Below are 19,232 nucleotides of genomic sequence, written 5' to 3'. Positions count from 1 at the left end.
CCTTCTGTATGATCGATACATTTATGCAAAGAGGAGAACGTGATATTACTGTGACTATCTCTATTTTAGATTTATTTGATTCACTGGGTGTAACTTCCAGCTACCATCCTGGTATAAACCCATGTGACTGGATCCTCAGACCCAGCCAACTTGATGACCACTCCAGTGACATAACCATGAGGCTACCATTCCCACCCAACACCATGTGACCTCTTCACCTTCCATTGTCAAAATAACATTTGCTCATTTGGACAATGACGTTAAACCAACAGTTGTGCTTGTTAACATGAAACATGTGTGTGCATAATATTGTTGACAGTCATTAATAATTCTTCAAACAGCAAAACAACACTTCATTTTTGACACAGTCACCTTTTGGTCACCCGCAGTAACCCTCACCATAAAGTTGACTCCTGGAACACAGTCACTAGTTGGTAACAGTGCCATGGGGCCACTGGGTAAACACAATCTGCCGGCTGGAGCAAAACTCCCGACTGCGTTCACCCGGCAACTGGACAATCCCGCCCGAGGTCAATGGATTTTTCCATTGTTGGAGTTCTCGCGGCGGGCGGGACGGAAGCATCCAGCCCTAGATGTTGACGCACCAGCAAAAGAGATTGGGTGCAACATTGATCCTCTGGCCTAGGGTAAAAAGGAAGACACCGGGTTGCCATCCCCTTTAACATCCCTTGCCATTTTTATTTCTATTGGTTGAAGGAATTGGGGGAGACGGAAATAAGCGGCTGACTCGCTAGCATCTGCTTTACCGCATTCAGAGGAAAGGGGGGGGAGTAGATGGGATAGTGGTAATGTCACTAAACTAATAATCCAGAGGCCCAAGCTGGGGACACAGATCCCACCATGGCTTGGTGGAATTTAAATTCAATTAATAAATCTGGAATATAAAGCAAGTCTCAGCAATAGTGACAATAAAACCATCATCGATTGTTGTGAAGACATATCTGGTTCACCAGTGTCCTTTTGGAAAAGAAATCAGCCATCCTTACCCAGCCTGGCCTACATGTGACTCTAGACCCTCAGCAATGTTAACTCTTTTAAAAAATATATTTTATTCCCAACAATACAGAAAATTCTACAAACAAATCAAACGCACTCAAATATATTAGTTTGTCATTTTTGTTTTTCTAAACTAATTACCCCAAAGTAAATCCTCAACCCTCCCCCGCCCCCCTTGTTCCCGCCCCCCTTCCCTTAAATGCTGACAACAAACAGATCTTTAACGTCAGCAGTGAACGACCTCCATCTTGACTGAAACCCTGCCTCCGACCCCCTGAGGGTATACTTGATTTTCTCTAGTCGCAGGAACTCTGCCACATACACCAACCACACCAAAGCGCTGGGTGGCACCGCCGACCTCCATCCAAGTCGGATTCATTGCCGGGCAATCAGAGCGGCACAGTCCACCATTGTGCCGCAATTCTGGCACAATCACAGCAGCGGAAGGGATATAGGATCTGAGGGAATTCCTGCTCTGAACTGCATCAGCTAGACTCGGTGTCCATGACATAAATTGCTTCAACCTACTAGCTCATTTCATTGATTTGTGTCAAACACTTTCCGTGTTGTTTTAGACAAGGTTCCAAATCAATTCCAATACCGGCAGTCAAAATAAAGCAACCTCCCTGAAGGCTGCCCTCAGTCATCATTGTCTGCATCTTGTGCTGAGGTGTGAACAGTGGCAACCTTTAATGTGCATTGTATTGTCATAGAATTTACAGAGCAGAAGGAGGCAATTCAGCCCATCGAGTCTGCACCGGCTCTTGGAAAGAGCACCCTACCCAAGCCCACACCTCCACCCTATCCCCATACCCAGAAACGCCACCCAACACTAAGGGCAATTTATCATGGCCAATCCATCTAACCTGCACATCTTTGGACTGTGGGAGGAAACCGGAGCACCCGGAGGAAACCCACGCAGACACTGGGAGAAAGTGCAGACTCAGCACAGACAGCAGCCCAAGGGTTTTTGTTGACCTGGGTGGCAGACGCCAGGAAGAGGGGGGAGGAGGGAGGTGGGGGCCAGGTTTGAGTGTCTGGGGAGGGTCTCGAGTCGGGTACAATCTTGGAAGGGTACTGCCGATGGACAACGGGGATCTCCCAAAGGAGGTAAACTCCCGTCCTGCCCAACAGCAGCCAGGCAGTGAAAGCTGCCAGCTACCAACCTTGCCTCCGCCTTCTGAAGTGGCAGCACGGTAGCATGGTGGTCTTGGCAGCACGGTAGCATGGTGGTTAGCATAAATGCTTCACAGCTCCAGGGTCCCAGGTTCGATTCCCGGCTGGGTCACTGTCTGTGCGGAGTCTGCACGTCCTCCCCGTGTGTGCGTGGGTTTCCTCCGGGTGCTCCGGTTTCCTCCCACAGTCCAAAGATGTGCGGGTTAGGTGGATTGGCCATGATAAATTGCCCGTAGTGTCCTAAAAAAAAAAGTAAGGTGGAGGGGGGGGGTTGTTGGGTTACGGGTATAGGGTGGATACGTGGGTTGAGTAGGGTGATCATTGCTCGGCACAACATCGAGGGCCGAAGGGCCTGTTCTGTGCTGTACTGTTCTATGTTCTATGTTCTATGTTCCTGCTGCGGTTAAAATAGCCATGATGTGGCGGCAGAGGTGGAATGAAGTCTTTCATTGGCTATTTTAAGATCTCAATAGGCCTCAAGGTGGGTTAGCTTTCTCTGCCTAGTATAATATAGGAGACAGGTCATGGGTGGGTGGGAAGGCAGTGGGAATGTCACTTGCTTTATTTTACCAGACCCCCACCCTCATCTTCAAACAGTGAGAGGCCATACACCCGGCCCCAGAGATCTATGCACCATCTCCAATGCCGATTACAAACCAGAGTTCTATATGTATCGTCTCCAGTGCTCAAATATTTCACTTGTGTCTCAGTAATCAGAAGTAGACATAGGTATCAATATGGGATCTGTCTCGCACACTATACAATCTGAATATGACTCCTGCTGGAATGTTTAGTAACAATAATAATCTTTATTGTCACAAGTAGGCTTACATTAAACACTGCAATGGAGTTACTATGAAAATCCCCTCATCGTCACACTCCAGCCCCTTTTCAGGTACATAGAGGGAGAATTCAGAATGTCCAAATTACCTAACAGCACGTCTTTTGGGACTGTGGGAGGAAACCGGAGCACCCGGAGGAAACCCACACAGACACAGGGAGAACATGCAGGCTCCGCACAGACAGTGACCCAAGCCGGGAATCGAACCTGGGACTCTGGAGCTGTAAAGCAACAGTGCTAACCACTGTGCTACCGTGCCACCAGGGGCTGAACTCCTGTTGCTATGTCTTTCTGTGATTCCAAAATTCAGACAATAACACCAAGATAGGGAAAGAGTCCGGATCAGAACCTGAGATAGTGCTTTATTGATTGTTCATTTGTGTTTTGAACATGTTGGTAATAATGCAAATTGGGCGATGGTGAATCAGGTGCTCGCTGTACTCCCTGCCAGATTTTCTTGTTTCATTTTATGTTTTCTACATTACAACAGCAACTAGATTCAGAAGCACTTATCTGGCTGTGAAGCACTTTAGGATGACCAAAGGTCATTGGAAGGCGCTGTATAAATTCATGTCGTTTATTGACTTCAATAAAAAACAAAATTGGATGTAAAATGGACTGGAGATTTGCTACCTTCCATTTTCTGCCTTAGCCAAGACCAATTTTACTTTCATTGATTCCTTGGTCTCCCTCAGTTTCATCTATCAAATTTTCTGTAGAATCGCCACAGTGCAGAAGCTGGCCATTTGGCCCATCGAGTCCACACCGACCCTTTGAAAGAGCACCCGACCAAGGCCTAATTTCCTGCCCTATCCCCGTAACCCCACATAGGGGCAATCTAGCATGGCTAATCCATCCTTAGCATCCTTAGCTTGACACCACTTCTACAATGAATATGTTAGCTAGTCTTTCTTCCAATAGGCAATATCCTGCAATCAGAATTACAGGAATCATATGGAACAGAGAGAGACCAGTCAGCCCTTCGACCTGTGCCAGCTCTTTGGAAGAGTTGTCCAATTTATCCCCTCCTCCGCTCTTTCCCCGTAGCCCTGTCTTTTGAAATTCTCGTGCGAGAATTGTTGCTTAATCTGCTCCCACCATACATTCCAGTGTGTTCCAGATTGTAGCCAGGCGCTGCTTGTAATAATATTCTCCTCAACACCCCTCTTTTGTCAGTGCTCTTAAACCTTTAGCCAATACTTCTCTGTATTAAATCTCAGGCAACAATTGCCTGGCCCACGGAAATATTTAATTGAAACCAAATAAACTAGGGAGTCAGGAGGGGGTCAGGCAGCAATGGTGTGTGGGTACCCATTGATAAACGATTTAGACAATAAACGCATTGTGGCATATGGTGAGAGATGCTTAAAGCTGCGAGGTGCATCTGAAGTGTTTTCATTAACAGGAGAGGACTGAAAAGAGAGAAGCAGCAATGTCAAAATTCAGTGATGGATGATTCAATGCCCGCAATACACATTGTTACTACAGCATGAGCAGTATATTGGTACAGCTCAGATCCTAAGATGCTGTACTAATGAATAATAATGGCACCAAGCCAATCAGCCAATTTTATTTTTAAACGGGATCTTCACTTCTCCCTAATGTAACAGAATGGATGGTTTACATCTACGTTTTGCATTCCACGTCAGCCATCTTCCAGCAGCCTTTGAAACCCTGGATCGCGTTTCCTCCCAATCTGTTCTTTTTTAAAACTGCAATCAAAACAATCTCCCTTTTGTAACCTGATAATTTAACACCCTGAGTCCCAAAGCCCTCCTTGTCATTCTGAAACTCCCTGTAATGCACTAATGGTCTTGTGGAAATGTAATACCCCATGTACGCAGGACAATACAAAGCTCTGCTTGTAAATGAACTGTTTTTAAAATTCTTACATGGGATGTGAGCGTCGCTGGCTGGAACAGCATTTATTGCCCATCCCTAATTGCCCCTGAATTGAGTGGCTCGCTAGGCCCTTTCAGAGTCAACCCTATTGCTGTGAACCTGGAGTCACATGTAGGCCAGACAAGGTAAGGCCGGCAGATTTTGTTCCCTAAAGAACAGTAGTGAACCAGATTGTTTGTTTTATGACAGTCAATTCCAGGTTTTTATTGTATTCAAATTTCACAATCTGGCAGAGTAGAATCAAACTCAGGTTCCCAGAGCAGTGCACTGAGTCAGTGGAGTACTAGTCCAGTGACAACAGCACTTACAACATGACAATTGCGTTACAAAGTACTGTTACGTTAACTTAAAATGCCTTTCATCTGCCGATTATCCAGACAGGAAAGGAGATTAAAAAAAGACCTGCACTTACATACCGCCTTTCACATCCTCAGATCATACCGAAGTAATTTGTTGAAGTGTAGTCCCTGTTGTAATGTTGGAAATGTGGCAGCAAATTTGTGAATAGCAAGATCCCATAAACAGCAAAGTGATAATGACCAGATCATTTGTTCTTTCTTGTGACCTTGTTTGAAGGATAACTATTGACCAGGGCACTAGGGATTGTAGTGGGCAAATATCTGGCATATCAACGGTTAGCTGTGGGGCTGGGAAACAGTGCCACCTACAGTATGACACATGACCTGAGACTGCAGTCAGTTGTTGACGAGACAGAGGCCTGTGGAGGAGCAAGCATGGAGCTAGCTCATAACTTGGATTATACCTCGCATACATGTACATACTTACGTCACCAATAAACACTTTGGGCGCGATTCTCCGAGCCCCGCGCCAGGCCAGAGAATCGCCGCAACCGCCACGACGCCCTGACACCGGCGCACAATTCTCCAAGGTGCGGAGAATCAGCGCCATTTACGCGGCCGCGTTTGGCACGGCGCCATCCACGGGCCGTTGGAATCGGCAGGGCCGCCGATTCTCCGGCCCGGATGGGCGGAGCGGTCGCGCAGATACGACAGAGTCGCACTGGTGTCGTTCACCTCTGGTCGCTGTCGGCGGGAAATCTGCGCGTAGGGTCAGGGGGGCGGTCTGTGGGGCGGGGAAAAGCGCTCCTTCACCGGGGGTGGGCCTCCGATGGGGTCTGGCCCGCGATCGGGGCCCACCAATGGGCAGGCCGGCCTCTCTCCCCCGGGCCTACTTTGTTGCGCGGCTGACCCCTGAACCCCAACGCCATGTTGAGTCGTGGCCGGCGCCCTGAAGAAGTCCCCCCCACATGCGCGGGTTGACGCGGCGCCCATTTGCGAAGGGAGGCTGGAGCGGCGTGAATCGCTCCAGCGCCGTGCTGGCCCCCTATTGGGGACAGAATCAGTCATCCCCGTGCCAGTTTCGCGTCGTCGTGGTAGCGGTAGAGGCCACGTCACCGAATATATTTAAGAACAAAATAGATTTCTAGACTCTAAGGATGTCAAGGGGTCGGGGGAAAGCTTGGATGTATGCCATTGAGATAGAGGATCAGGCATGAACATGTTGAATGGCGAGCAGGGTCGAAGTGCCGAATGGCCTACTCCTATCCTATTTTCTATATTTCTGTGTAAAGTATCCAAATGTTAGCTATGACACAAAGATAGATGGTATTGTAAGCGCTGTAGATGGAAGTGTAAAATTATGAAGAGATATTGATAGTGTTGCTTAAAAAAAGTAATGCTGTTGAAGCTTTTTATCTTGCATTCATCTGGACAGATACAAGAATACCAAATTTCAAAGGGAATAACAATTTACACTGCATGAGAAAAGGGTGCTGATTCGTTGGCAAGTTGACTCTCGCCGATGAGTTACCATGGACAAGAGAACAGTCCAGACTCTTACTCTTCTTTCTAAGACATAGTCCTTTCGTTACAGAGGACAGACCCCTGCCTATGAATCTATGTAGCTTCTAGTCGGCATAAGTGAGCCACATTACGAAATCGACTGACAATCTTAAATTGGTTGTGAGTGCAATTGTTAGCACACACAGGATTGTTCAACAAGTGCTGTCCAATTGATGAATTTACATTTAATGTTAAACATTCTGTTCTGAAGTTTGCAAGCGCGGTTTGGTTGGGTATGGTCAATAGGCAGCCTATTGCAACAGCCAAAGGGACGTGCTGATAGGTGTAATCCGCCAGCTGATGACAGCATCCTTTTAGTTGAAATCCCAACTTGTATTGCTACTGCACAGTAGCCGCATGAAGTGGCTGGCTTCCTTTCAGTTGCTCAACCTTTTGAGATACTTTACCCTTCCAGGTTAATCTGAGGTAGACCTGGCACTTTTCAAGTCTGAAAGTGGCAGGCGAGGGTCCACTCGTGAGCATGTGTGATACACAGTGAGCAATGATCTGAACACGGTCGCTATTATCCCACTGGATAGTTTTGACAGGCTCTATTTTGGCGTTAAGCTTGCAAGGTGAGAAAATGGCTCAGGCCCTGCGGGATAATAGCTACCCCGTTCAGATCATTTCTTGCTGGGCGTCATGCATATTCCCAAATGGGCCTAATGTAATGTTATAGTGATATAAAACCACCAGTCAATCATAAGGGATCGGATAAAGACATTGTGGGCTCATTTAGTGAAACTAGGCACATGAGAACATTAATTCGGAGGCATAAACTTTGACGGCACCAGCAGCAGATCTGTCTGTGTGTGCACTCTGCTGAAAAGCAAAGTGAAACTAAAGCTGGGTCGCATGACACACTTCCTTCCTGGTGATGTCTTGCTCATATCCCTTGAAGACATATTACAACACCTGCACCCCCCCTCTTTCTATACATTCTTGAAATTAGTGTCCAGTACAATTATACGATTGGGCATCAGATTAAAACCCTGTCTTTGATTGTAGGAAGATCATTTGGGAAAGTGCAGATATTCTGGGATGAGTATTCCCTGTCTCATGATGACAAATCTCAGGGGAGCGCAAGTGGAGGGGGCGAGGGGAGCAGCTGATAAAATAGGGAGCGTAATGTTGGAATGGTCCCCGTTCCCGCCACAGTATAACTTTCCTAGGGCAAATTGGGACTGAGATTGGTTGTTACACAGAGGTAGGCAGCAAATCAATTTGCTTGAGGCCCCAATTAGGTGTGGATTTTATGGGCTTGACAGTAGGGGAGGGGCCTAGCCCTCCCACGTGCAAAGGCTGCTGGGCTCAGTGGAGGTGGTGTCCCAGGGACAGGTCGGGGGGGGGAGGGGGAGGGGGGAGGGGGAGGGGGGGGGGGGGGGGGGGGGGGGGGGGGGGGGGGGGGTCCATCAAAGCCAGAGATTCTATGCCCCAACAAAAGGGTAAGAAAGTCTGCACCCTGCATTTATTGCTCGTTCCTAATTGCCCGTGAACTGAATTGTTGGCGAGGCCATTTCAGAGGCCATTTAAGAATCAATCACATTGCTGGGTGTCTGGAGTCACATGTAGGCCAGACGAAGTGAGGATGGCAGATTTCTTTCCCTGAAGAACAGTTGTGAACCAAATGGGTTTTTGTGGCAATCAACAATGGCTTCATAGTCATCGTTAGGTTTTTAATTCCAGTCTTCATTGAATTCAAATTTCACCAACTGCCATGGCAGGATTCGAACCCGGAATGCAGAGCAATCCCCTGGGTCTCTGGATTACTGGTTCAGTGACAATGCCAGTATGCCACCGCCTCCTCTATATATTGTGTCAGCAGCAGTGGGAGCCCACCGATGATCCTTTATTGAACGACGAACACAGAGGTGACCAATTAGGAGGCCATTTCTGAGAAGATTGTGCATTCAATCCTGCCATAGAACATAAAAGTACAGAAGGTGGCCTTCATCCCATCGAGTCTGTACCGACTCTCTGAACGAACACCCTACCTCGGATCACTCCCACGCCCTATCCCATAACCCCACCTAATCTGCACATTTTTTGGATGCGAAGGGACAATTTAGCATGTCCAATCCACCTAATCTGCACATTTTTGGACTATGGGAGCAAACCGGAGCATCCGGAGCAAACCCACGAGGACACGGAGAGGACGTGCAAACTCCACACAGACAGTGACCCAAGGCCAGAATTGAACCCGGGTTCTTGACGCTGTGCTAACCACCGTGCCGCCCGAGCCTGGCTCTGGACCCTCTATTGGTTCGAAGGTCAGAGTCCCAAAGCTCACAATGAAATCCAGCTCTGACTGTGCAGTCAAACGCGCAACCGAAATTTGCATTAGGTGTTGCGGTATGTTTGGTCTGTGGGATCAAGAGTGTGGCAAAGCTTTCCAGCCAGCAAGGTGCCAATGGAGTTAGGCTGGAAACATGGCTCTTGGCAGCATTTAGAGGCCAGAGAAGATTGCAAGTGCATTGTGACTGTGGCACAGCAAAATCGAATGAGAAATATTGACGGCAATCTGCAGTAGTAGCTGCTGGAAATATACAACATGGTAACTTAGACACTGTGAACTATTTTCTCTATTGTGGGTATTCACCACAAGAGGGCAGAATATGAAAATCATTTGCCATTTGTGAAATCAGGAAGCGCTTTGTCAAATAGAAAGTTGTGGAAAGGTCAGGACAAGGCTGTGGACATTAAATCAATGGGACAATGGCGGGATTTAAACTTTTTAAACTTATTTCAGGTCAGGGATATCAGGAGGGCCCCAGCGAAGGCACAGATTGGCCTTCAACTAATCGAATGGCATAACAGGCTGGAGGAGCAGAATGGTCTATTCCTGTTTCTCTGTTCCACATTGTTATTCAAGAAAAACCGCATAGCTTAACTTGCTTTGAAACACGGCCCAGCTTTTCAAGTATTTCCTCACGACCGAAGCCCTCCTTGGCGGTATCGTAGTGAATCATTTTCCATGCCTTTCCTGTGACCTTGACAGCTTTTGCAGCCGGGGTTAAAAGAAGGACAAGTGCTTGTAAACCCGGTGCCATAGGTGGCTGGAGTGAGAAGGGGCGCACGGATTAGGGGCTTCTGGGGGGGGGTTCACAACACTGTATCAAGGTGGCAGGGTTTTGGCGGACCAGGACGCACTGTGAATGGGGTCTCTCTTCTGTCTGGTGATGAGAAAATAGGAAGCGGCCAAGGCGGCAAGGAAATGTTGATGGCCGTGTTGACATGGACAGCAGTAAAGGATATGGCAATGAACTGGCTGGGTGTACTGGAGTGGGGCCAGCCAGCACGAGTGTCTCCTGACCAACTCTGACACTCAGCTACTAAGGCCGTTCATCGAACCCTCCTTCGGCAGCAGAAGCAGCCACGGAAACTCAAGCCGCATTCCCGTTCCAGCAGCTCGCGAGGGGAGGCTGCAGCATTCCTTTACATTTATTCTGTTTCCATTTCCCCCGTCTTCCGCCAAGTGTCTCCCCTTCTGAATGTGCCGACGCTTACCTGGAGGAACTCCACACAAACAGGGAGGTCTCTAACCCGCATGTGGATGAGCACTTGAGATCTTCTGGTCCCATCCGTCGCGTCAATCATCGGCGAAGGCCGGACGGAAAATTTGACGGACCAGCGAAAGGTCCATTGACCCTGGGTGGGAATTCGTGGTCGCAGGGCGGGAATTTACTGGGGGCGAGAGGGGGTGGTAAAAGTATGGAAAATCCTATGGTATTCTATAAGTATATCAATGGGAAGAGGAAAACTGGGGAAAAAGTAGGGCCCATTAAGGTCCAAGGGGGGGGATCTGTGGGTGGAGCCAGAGGGCATTGGTTCGACGTTAAATGAATATTTCACATGAGCGGCTTCTAAAGAAGACAAATACACATGGGATACAGGAGAACTTGATAAGGTGGATTCAAAGCTGGCTGAGCTGTAAGAGACAGAGGGTAATGACGGACGTTTGCTTTAGTGACTGGAAGCCAGGGCCCAGTGGCGTATCACAGGGCTCTGTGCTGGGTCCCCATATTATTGGTCATTTATGTAAATGACTATTTGGGGGGTAGGATCAGTGAGTTTGTGGATGACACAAAGATAGGCCTGGTGGTTAACAGTGAGACTGAGAGTCTTGAGTTACAGAAAGATGTAGATGGTCAGATGGGCAGAAAGGTGGCAGATGAAATTTAATCCTAAAAAGTGAGGCATTAAACTTTGGAAGGAGCAATTTGGCAAGGAAATATTCAATGAATGGCACCACACTGGGACGTCCTGAGGAACAAAGATACCTTGGCGTGTTTGTAAATGAATTTTTGAAGGCAGAAGGACAGGTTAATAGGGTGAAAAAGGCATATGGTAGACCTGCCATATAATTCAAAAGCAAGGAAGTAATGTTGGAGTTATATAGAACATTGGTGAGGCCACAGCTGGAGAACCGTGTGCAGTTCTGGTCACCACATTATAGGAAGGATGTGATGGCACTGGAGGGGGTGCAGAGGCGTTTCACCAGGATGTTGCCTGGGATGGAACATTTTAGTTATGAAGAGAGGATGAATAAGCTTGGATTGATTTTACTGGAGCAGAGAAGACTGAGGAGTGACCTGATCGAGATGTACAAGGTTATGAGGGGCATGGACAGGTGGACAGGGTGGACAGGGAGCAGCTGTTTCCCATAGTTCAAGGGTCAGCTCGAGGGACACAAGTTCAAGGTGAGGGGCGGGAGGTTCAGAGGGGATTTGAGGGAAATCTTTTTACCCAGAGGTGGCGATGGTCTGGAATGCACTGCCTGGGAGGGTGGTAGAGGTGGGTTGCCTCACACCCTTTAAAAAGCACCTGGATGAGCATCTGGCACGTCTTAACATTCAAGGCTATGGGCCAAGTGCTGGCAAATGGGATTAAGATTGGCAGATCAGGTGCCTTCCATGCGTCGGTGCAGACTCGATGGGCCAAAGGGCCTTCTCTGCTCTGTTTGACTGTGGGAATGTCACAGAATAAGGAATACACGCTTCGCCGCGCCTGTCACCGGCTGGCAGTCAGGAAGCGGAGCCCTGGCTGAATGTATTTCTTCACTTCCCCCACTTTAGCCCGTGATGCGAATTGCAATCCCTCCCTGCTCTGCTCCAGTTTGTGGGAATCTGTCTGAAAACAGGATGCAACATTCTTGTATAGTTTATTAGCAGGGCAAATCACACATTCATCCATTAGGTCATCTGGGCAGCTCTGCCAAATGGGTTTAAGCCGATTGAAATATTTTTTTTCCCGGACAGTTTTGCACTCAAGCATTTGTGCCACTTGATGGAAGCGAGAAATTAAACCAGCGAAGGTTTCTGCAAGATGTCACTTTGTGTTCTGAGGGATCCATCTAATCCCAGGCACTAGAGGCCAGGTGGCAGATGATGTGCTTTATTCCACTCACAGTCAAAACATAATGATGATGCTGGAAGATTGAGGCTGTGTTGTTTCCTGAACTCTGGTGGGTTTTAGTCATCAAGTCATCAGCCTGACTGAAACAAATAGCTTGTGGGATCTTGAGGGAGACCAGGATTAATGGAAGCTGCTTGCTCTGTGTATGAAAAGTCCCATAACAGCAAAGAGTGTTTTTAATAGTTTATTTTGGACAATCTGTTACATCTCTGTTAATGTTCCTTGTACAACGTGGCGGGAGAGAGAAAATAGAATCCGAATGTGAGCGTTATTTAACGTTGAGTGTTGGCATTATGCCTTGGACTGGTGGTTTAAGTTAATGCACATCTCTGGGCGGGATACTCTCAGCCCAAATCGGGTCGGAGAATCGCCGGGCCGGGTATGATTCGCGCAACATCGCCCCGACTCTGGGCCGCCGATTCTCCGGTGACCAGCGAATTGGCGCCATTGGCGCTGGCATGGTCAGCCCGGCGCCGAGCGGCCCCCCGGCGATTCTCTGCCCAGGATGGGCCGGGTGGCCGCCCGAAAAGCCTGAGTCCCGCCGGCGACGTTCACATCTGTGGTGTTACCTGGCGGGACTTCGGAATCTAGCCTGTCTGGACGGCCTGGTTGGGGGGGGGGGGGGGGGGGGGGGGGGGTCCGACCCTGGGAGGGGCCTCCACCGTAGCCTGGCCCACAATCGGGACCGACCAATCAGCGGGCCGGCCTCTCGTGGTGGGGGCCTCTTTGCTCTGCGCCGGCCCCTGTAGCCCTACGCCATGTTGCGTTGGGGCCAGTGCGGAGATGGAAGCTACCGCGCATGCGCGCCAGTCGCAGAGTGCATTTGCAGACCCACAGCTCCCATTTGACACCAGTATCAGCAGCTGGAGCAGCGTGGGTCGCTCCAGTGCCGTGCCAGCCCCCTGGAGGGCAGAGGATTGCTACACATAGCGGTCCGATGATGCCGTCGGGAAACTCTCCTGTTTTTACGACGGCGTCAACACTCTGCCTTCAGGTGGGAGAATCTCGCCCCTGTTTTTCTATTTTTCGGAATTCTCAGAAAATTGTGGGCAAGTTCGCCAGGGTGCCACTCAGGAGATGAAGGTGGTGGTGGGACAAGGATCGGAAGTAGGAGAAGGTGGGGAGAGGAAGATGAAGAATAACAAATATTCATGGAAAGGATTAGAATGGAGGGTGCCAAGCAGAGGTTGGGTAAACGGCCAAAGCAAGTGGTTCTGTATTGCAATGTTATATCCAGCTTCCATTGATGAATTAGCATTCCCACATGTCTCGAAAGAGGGGAGAAGGGGAGAGAATTATCAAACAGGGCAAATTGTGATGTGGAATCTGCCTGAAAGTGTGGTAGATACATATTCAATATTAACGTTCAAAATGGATATTCAACAGTGATGAGTAATGCACCTCCCTCCCCTGACATCCACGCAGACGGATTTTAAAAATAGTCACAATGGCGATCAGATGTGGAAATGCTGGCATTGTCCTTCTCACTGCCCTGAGTGGAGGGATGGGCCTCGCTCTGCATCACAACCAGCTGTCCAGCCAACTGAGCTAAACCAGCCCCCTATGTGTGAGTAAGTCACCAGGGAAATTCAGACACAGCCCCCCTCACAACCGAAATGGGACAGATAAGCCATGATTCTAACTGAATGGCACAGTAGACACAAAGGGCCGAATAGCCTACTCCAGTTCCTCTGCTCCTAATCGATTGACTAATTAGTAATAAATCCCTCTGGCATAAAAGAAAGTATTCCACGAAAACCTTTCTGAGATTTCTCGCCGGTCGACTAAATGTGGACTTTGTTTCTTCCTTTTCTCCCTTGGCAGATGGACTGTCGAATGTGGAAGGGGCCCACAACGACTGTTTGCAAGCCAGCGAGACCTGCATCAATGACCCCAAATGTAGCCCCAAGTACAGGACGTTCCGCCAATGCATGGCGGGCAGCAGTGCCGCTCCGCTCGGGCCCGGAGCCAAGAACCAGTGCATGAGTGCGGTCATGTCACTTCTGTCCAGCCCTTTGCACAACTGCAAGTGCAAGCGAGGCATGAAGAAGGAGAAGAACTGCCTGGGGATCTACTGGAGCCTACATCAGAGCATGACGCAAGGTTAGTCCTTCCAACCTCTCTTTCTTGGCTCCATCCTGCTCAGAACAGAAATGGACAGATAATTCCGCCGTCAACCACACAGCTATAGACAGCTATTGGGGCCTCACGGTAGCATGGTGGTTAGCATCAATGCTTCACAGCTCCAGGGTCCCAGGTTCAATTCCCGGCTGGGTCACTGTCTGTGTGGAGTCTGCACGTCCTCCCTGTGTGTGCGTGGGTTTCCTCCGGGTGCTCCGGTTTCCTCCCACAGTCCAAAGATGTGCGGGTTAGGTGGATTGGCCATGCTAAATTGCCCGTAGTGTTAAGGTTAATGGGGGGATGTTGGGTTACGGGTATACGGGTTACGTGGGTTTAAGTAGGGTGATCATTGCTCGGCACAACATCGAGGGCCGAAGGGCCTGTTCTGTGCTGTACTGTTCTATGTTCTATAGGTGAATGGGATTGTTTCACGCACATCATTTGTAAAGTGTAACTATCCCCCACTCACTGCTTTTTGCTTTTATCTGGGGTTACTGCAGTTTCAGTCATGTTTTCAGTAACCCGCAGAGATTCCTCTTAAATATTGTTAGCCAAACACTAGACTGCCCTGAGGGAGGAAACACGTTGTAGGAATCACTCGCAATCCAGACATTGCTCTTCTATTACTTCGTTATTATTATGATCAGGCAGGCGGCAAGTGGCAGGCGAGCCAAATCCCCTAAAGGGAAACTTGACAAGCGATCACGACCATTTTTTATTTATATTTAAATACATGTACTGAAGCCAGGAGCAACACACTCGAGTAACACTTCTGGAGATTTTCAACATCAAAATTAAAACACTTTTTAAACAAAAGAAAAGAAAACTTAAACACACAAGATTACTTTTACACAGTTAAAATTAGCCTTACAGAACATTTCCCCAGAAGATTCTTACTTGGTTAGATTCACAAATAAACACCCATTTAGACAGATATTTAATCTATAAAGATCCAGTAATATTACAGCAAAGCACAGCCCACTGTTGCTCTCATTCAGATATGGAGTGCGTGTAGACACTGAGCCATGGGGGTTACATATTGTTGTATCGAATTCTGCTGCTGCTGATGGCCCACTGCATCTCATGGATGCCCAGTTTTGAGCTGCTACATCTGTTTGAAATCTGTCTCATTTAGCACGGTAGTAGTCCCACGCAACATATCGGATTGTATCCTCAATGCGAAGACAGGACTTCATTTCCACAAGGACTGTGCAGTGTCACTCCTTTCACTCCTGTCATGATCAGATGCCTCTGGGTAGGAATGTTGGTGAGGACAAAGTTTTTTTCCCTCTTGTTGATCCTCTCACCACCTACTGCAGACCCAGTCCAGCTGCTCTTTCCTGTAGCACTTGGCCAGTTCAGTCAGTAGTGGTGTTAGCTGCTTTGATGAATTAGAATTAGGGGGCTTGATCATCCGTCAGGGGTCAGGAACTGGAAATGGAGGCTAGTCTGGGTCCTGACGCCACCTGGCATGTTTTAGATGCACCCACCATGATCATGGACTGCAGCGGTTCAAGAAGGCTGCTCGCCGTCACCTTCTCAAGGGCAGTTCGAGATGGGCAGTAAGTGCCGGCCCAGTTAGCCATGCCCACATCCCCGAAACTAATTTTTAGAACAAGAATTAATCTTCAATGCTGCAGCCAGTTAAACGCCGCAACGCAGGCTCATTGTGCAATCAGGGATGGCAGGCGGGTTGCTGCCACTGGCTGGTCAATGGGACGCCCTCCGGCACTCAGAGATCGGCATTGCCACCGGCTGAGGTGGGGAGCTGCTGATCTGAGCATGGAGGCTGTAGGGGAGCAGGCCAGATAAGTTTTCTTTTACTCTTTGAAATGCTACAGCTGCCTGGCCATGACTCTGGAGGGTTAACCCCTTCAGTGGCTGGCAGAGGTTATGGGGCCTGGGTTGGGGGAGGGGTTGGTGATGGGGTGCGGCCCACTTGGTGATCTTTCATGTTGGCCTGGACAATGGGCACTGGCCGCATTGCCAACCAAAACTTAATGAATGGGCCTAATTGAGGCCACCTTCCCTGGCTGACGGGGATATTCCCAGTCCATTAATAGGTTCATTCATTTAAAATAATTGGATCTGATTGGCTGACCTCCGCTTCCCCAAGCTGGCCTCATTGAAAATGGCTCAGGGTCAGGGTTTAAGCGCTGATCTGACATCCTGCCTGCCTCCACCCCTGACCCACGTGGAAATTGACGTAAACTTCCTCTGTTGTGGGAAACGGACTGTTGTGAATGAAATAATGGCTTTCAGGACCACGGGGTGTCTCACCGCTAGGACAGTGCTGTGGTAATCCTGCTATTGGACTAATAATCCAGGAGCATATCATTTCAAATCCACCATTGGAGTATGAGAATGTGAATTCAGTTTTTAAACTATCTGGAGATTATAAAAGAAACAATGTGATCGTAAAGCTGTCAGATCGTTACAAAAACCCAGTGATTCATCGACGTCCCTTTAACCTGCTGTTCTTGGCTCACCAGGCTGACTTATGGCTACACCCATGTGGTTGACTCTAAACTGCCTTCCAAAGTGACCGAGGAAGCCACTTAGCCCCACTGTGAGGCTTGAGAAGGGAAAGAAAATTCAGGCCTTGCCAGTAACTCCCGAAAAAGGTCTTTTTTTAACAGTGCAACCATACTTCAGCAAATGAACAGGCACCATGTTTCAGCCACAATCTCCTTGCCAAACAATGAAAAGCCAATCATCTCAGATCTCAGTAATAACAATGATGAGGTGGTTGGTCTCACTGAACCAGCCGCCGCGATGCCTTCCACAGCTGATTAGCCAGAGAGGGCCGACTCCCTTTGACTGGTAGAATTCTGTGCTGAGAGGGTGCACCCCTGAATGATACTATGCTGCATCGTGTAACCTTTGCATGGTTAGCTATTCAGAGCTTCAAGCTCAAGCACAGATTTAGTTTGGGCGCTGGGAGATAGATAATCTTTATTAATGTCACAAGTAGGCTTACATTAACACTGCAATGAAGTTACTGTGAAAAACAGTCGTCACATTCCGGCGCCTGTTTGGGTACACAGAGGGAGAATTCAGAATGTCCAATTCACCTAACAGCACATCTTTCGAGACTTGTGGAAGGAAACCGGAGCACCCGGAGGAAACCCACGCAGACACAGAGAGTACATGCAGACTCTGCACAGACAGTAAACCCAGGGCCCTGGTGCTGTGAAGCAACAGTGCTAAGCACTTTGCTACTGTGCCGCCCCACGTAATTGCAGTGAAACACGAGTTTAAGGGAGATTGAAGGACAATTAAAGCAATATAATTGAATAGTGGAATAAACAATCCACTGAAATCTCCATCCCGACCTGGGTGACATGAAGGGGAATGGAACAAAGCGGCCATAGGCAAAATGGAAGCTATCCAACAGGACAGTGTGAAGTCTATCTTCATCCAAACCTGGACAAAAGAGCTGAACTCCAGAGGTGAGGTGAGAGTGAGAGTGACTGCCCTTAACATCAAGGCAGCATTTGACCATGTGTGGCATCAAAGAGCCCGACAAAAACTGGAGTCAATGGGAATCAGGGGGAAACTCTCCAATGGTTGGAGTCACACCTGGCACAAAGGAAGATGGCTGTGGTGTTTGGATGTCAATCATCTAAGCTGGGTTAGCTCACTGGGCTAAATCGCTGGCTTTTAAAGCAGACCAAGCAGGCCACCAGCACGGTTCAATTCCCGTACCAGCCTCCCCGAACAGGCGCCGGAATGTGGCGACTAGGGGTTTTTCACAGTAACTTCATTGAAGCCTACTCGTGACAATAAGCGATTTTCATTTTTTTTCATTTCGCTCACCATCGTGTCTTGGAAATATACCATCATTCCTTCAGTGCTGCTGGGTCAAAACCCAGGAACTCCTACCCAAACAGCACTGTGGGTACACATACACCACATGGGCTGCAGCAGGTCAGGAAGGTGACTCACCATCACCTTCTCAAGGGCAATTAGGGATGGGCAATAAAAACGCCGGCCTAGCCAGCGATGCCCAGATCCTATGATGCTCCCTCGAAAGAATATTAACAGAAAGCAGTTTGAGGGCAGCATGCGGCACAGTGGTTAGCACTGGAACTGTGGCGCTGAGGCCCCGGGTTCGAATCCCGCCCCTGGGTCACTGTCCGTGTGGAGTTTGCACATTCTCCCCGTGTCTGAGTGGGTTCCACCCCCACAACCCAAAGCTGTGCAGGGTAGGTGGATTGGCCATGCTTAATTGCCCCTTAATTCTAAATTTATTTTTAAAAAGCAATTTGGAGAGACAAGTGGGGCATGAAAAACCACGGGCAGGTAGGATTAGGGAGAATCCCAAAATATTCGATAAGTGCATTAAGGGGAAGAGGATAACCAGGGAAAGAGTAGGGCCCATGAGGGACCAAGGGGGAAATCTGTGGGTGGAGCCAGAGGACATTGGTCTGGTGTTAAACAAATACTTCACATCTGTCTTCACTCAGGAGAGGATGATATAGATACAGAATTTGGGGGGAGTGGGACTGTGAGGTTCTTGGAAATGAAAAATGAAAATCGCTTATTGCCACTAGTAAGCTTCAATGAAGTTACTGTGAAAAGCCCCTAGTCGCCACATTCCGGCGCCTGTCCGGGGAGGCTGGTACGGGAATCGAACCGTGCTGCTGGCCTGCTTGGTCTGCTTTCAAAGCCAGCGATTTAGCCCTGTGCTAAACCATGCCCTGACATAGGGAGCAAGGATGGACTGGAGGTTTTGGCAGGCTTAAAAGTGGACAAATCCCCAGGGTGGATGGGTTGTATCCCAGGCTTGTGGGAGGAAAGTGAGGAAATTACAGGGGCTGTGATCCAAATGTTGAATTCCTCTCTGGCCACAGAGGAGGTGCCAGAGGATTGGAGGCCAGCTCAGGTAGTTCCAC

At 48.7% G+C, this 19,232-nt stretch overlaps 1 protein-coding gene across 2 annotated transcripts in view; it reads left to right on the top strand.

Annotated features, from left to right (window-relative positions):
• gfra4a (GDNF family receptor alpha 4a) overlaps positions 1 to 19,232 on the top strand; it is a 232,649-nt gene that overhangs the window by 95,608 nt on the left and 117,809 nt on the right. For both annotated transcript variants that reach the window (XM_038793212.1, XM_038793213.1), the window contains exon 2: positions 14,038 to 14,316. In XM_038793212.1, coding sequence (XP_038649140.1) covers positions 14,038 to 14,316 — 279 coding nt within the window. The remainder of the gene's footprint in view (positions 1 to 14,037; positions 14,317 to 19,232) is intronic.

The sequence above is a fragment of the Scyliorhinus canicula genome, chromosome 3 (assembly GCF_902713615.1).
Source record: "Scyliorhinus canicula chromosome 3, sScyCan1.1, whole genome shotgun sequence".
Lineage (NCBI taxonomy): Eukaryota > Metazoa > Chordata > Chondrichthyes > Carcharhiniformes > Scyliorhinidae > Scyliorhinus > Scyliorhinus canicula.
Note: the sequence above shows the minus strand (reverse complement) of the source record. Positions and strands in the feature narration are given on the sequence as shown.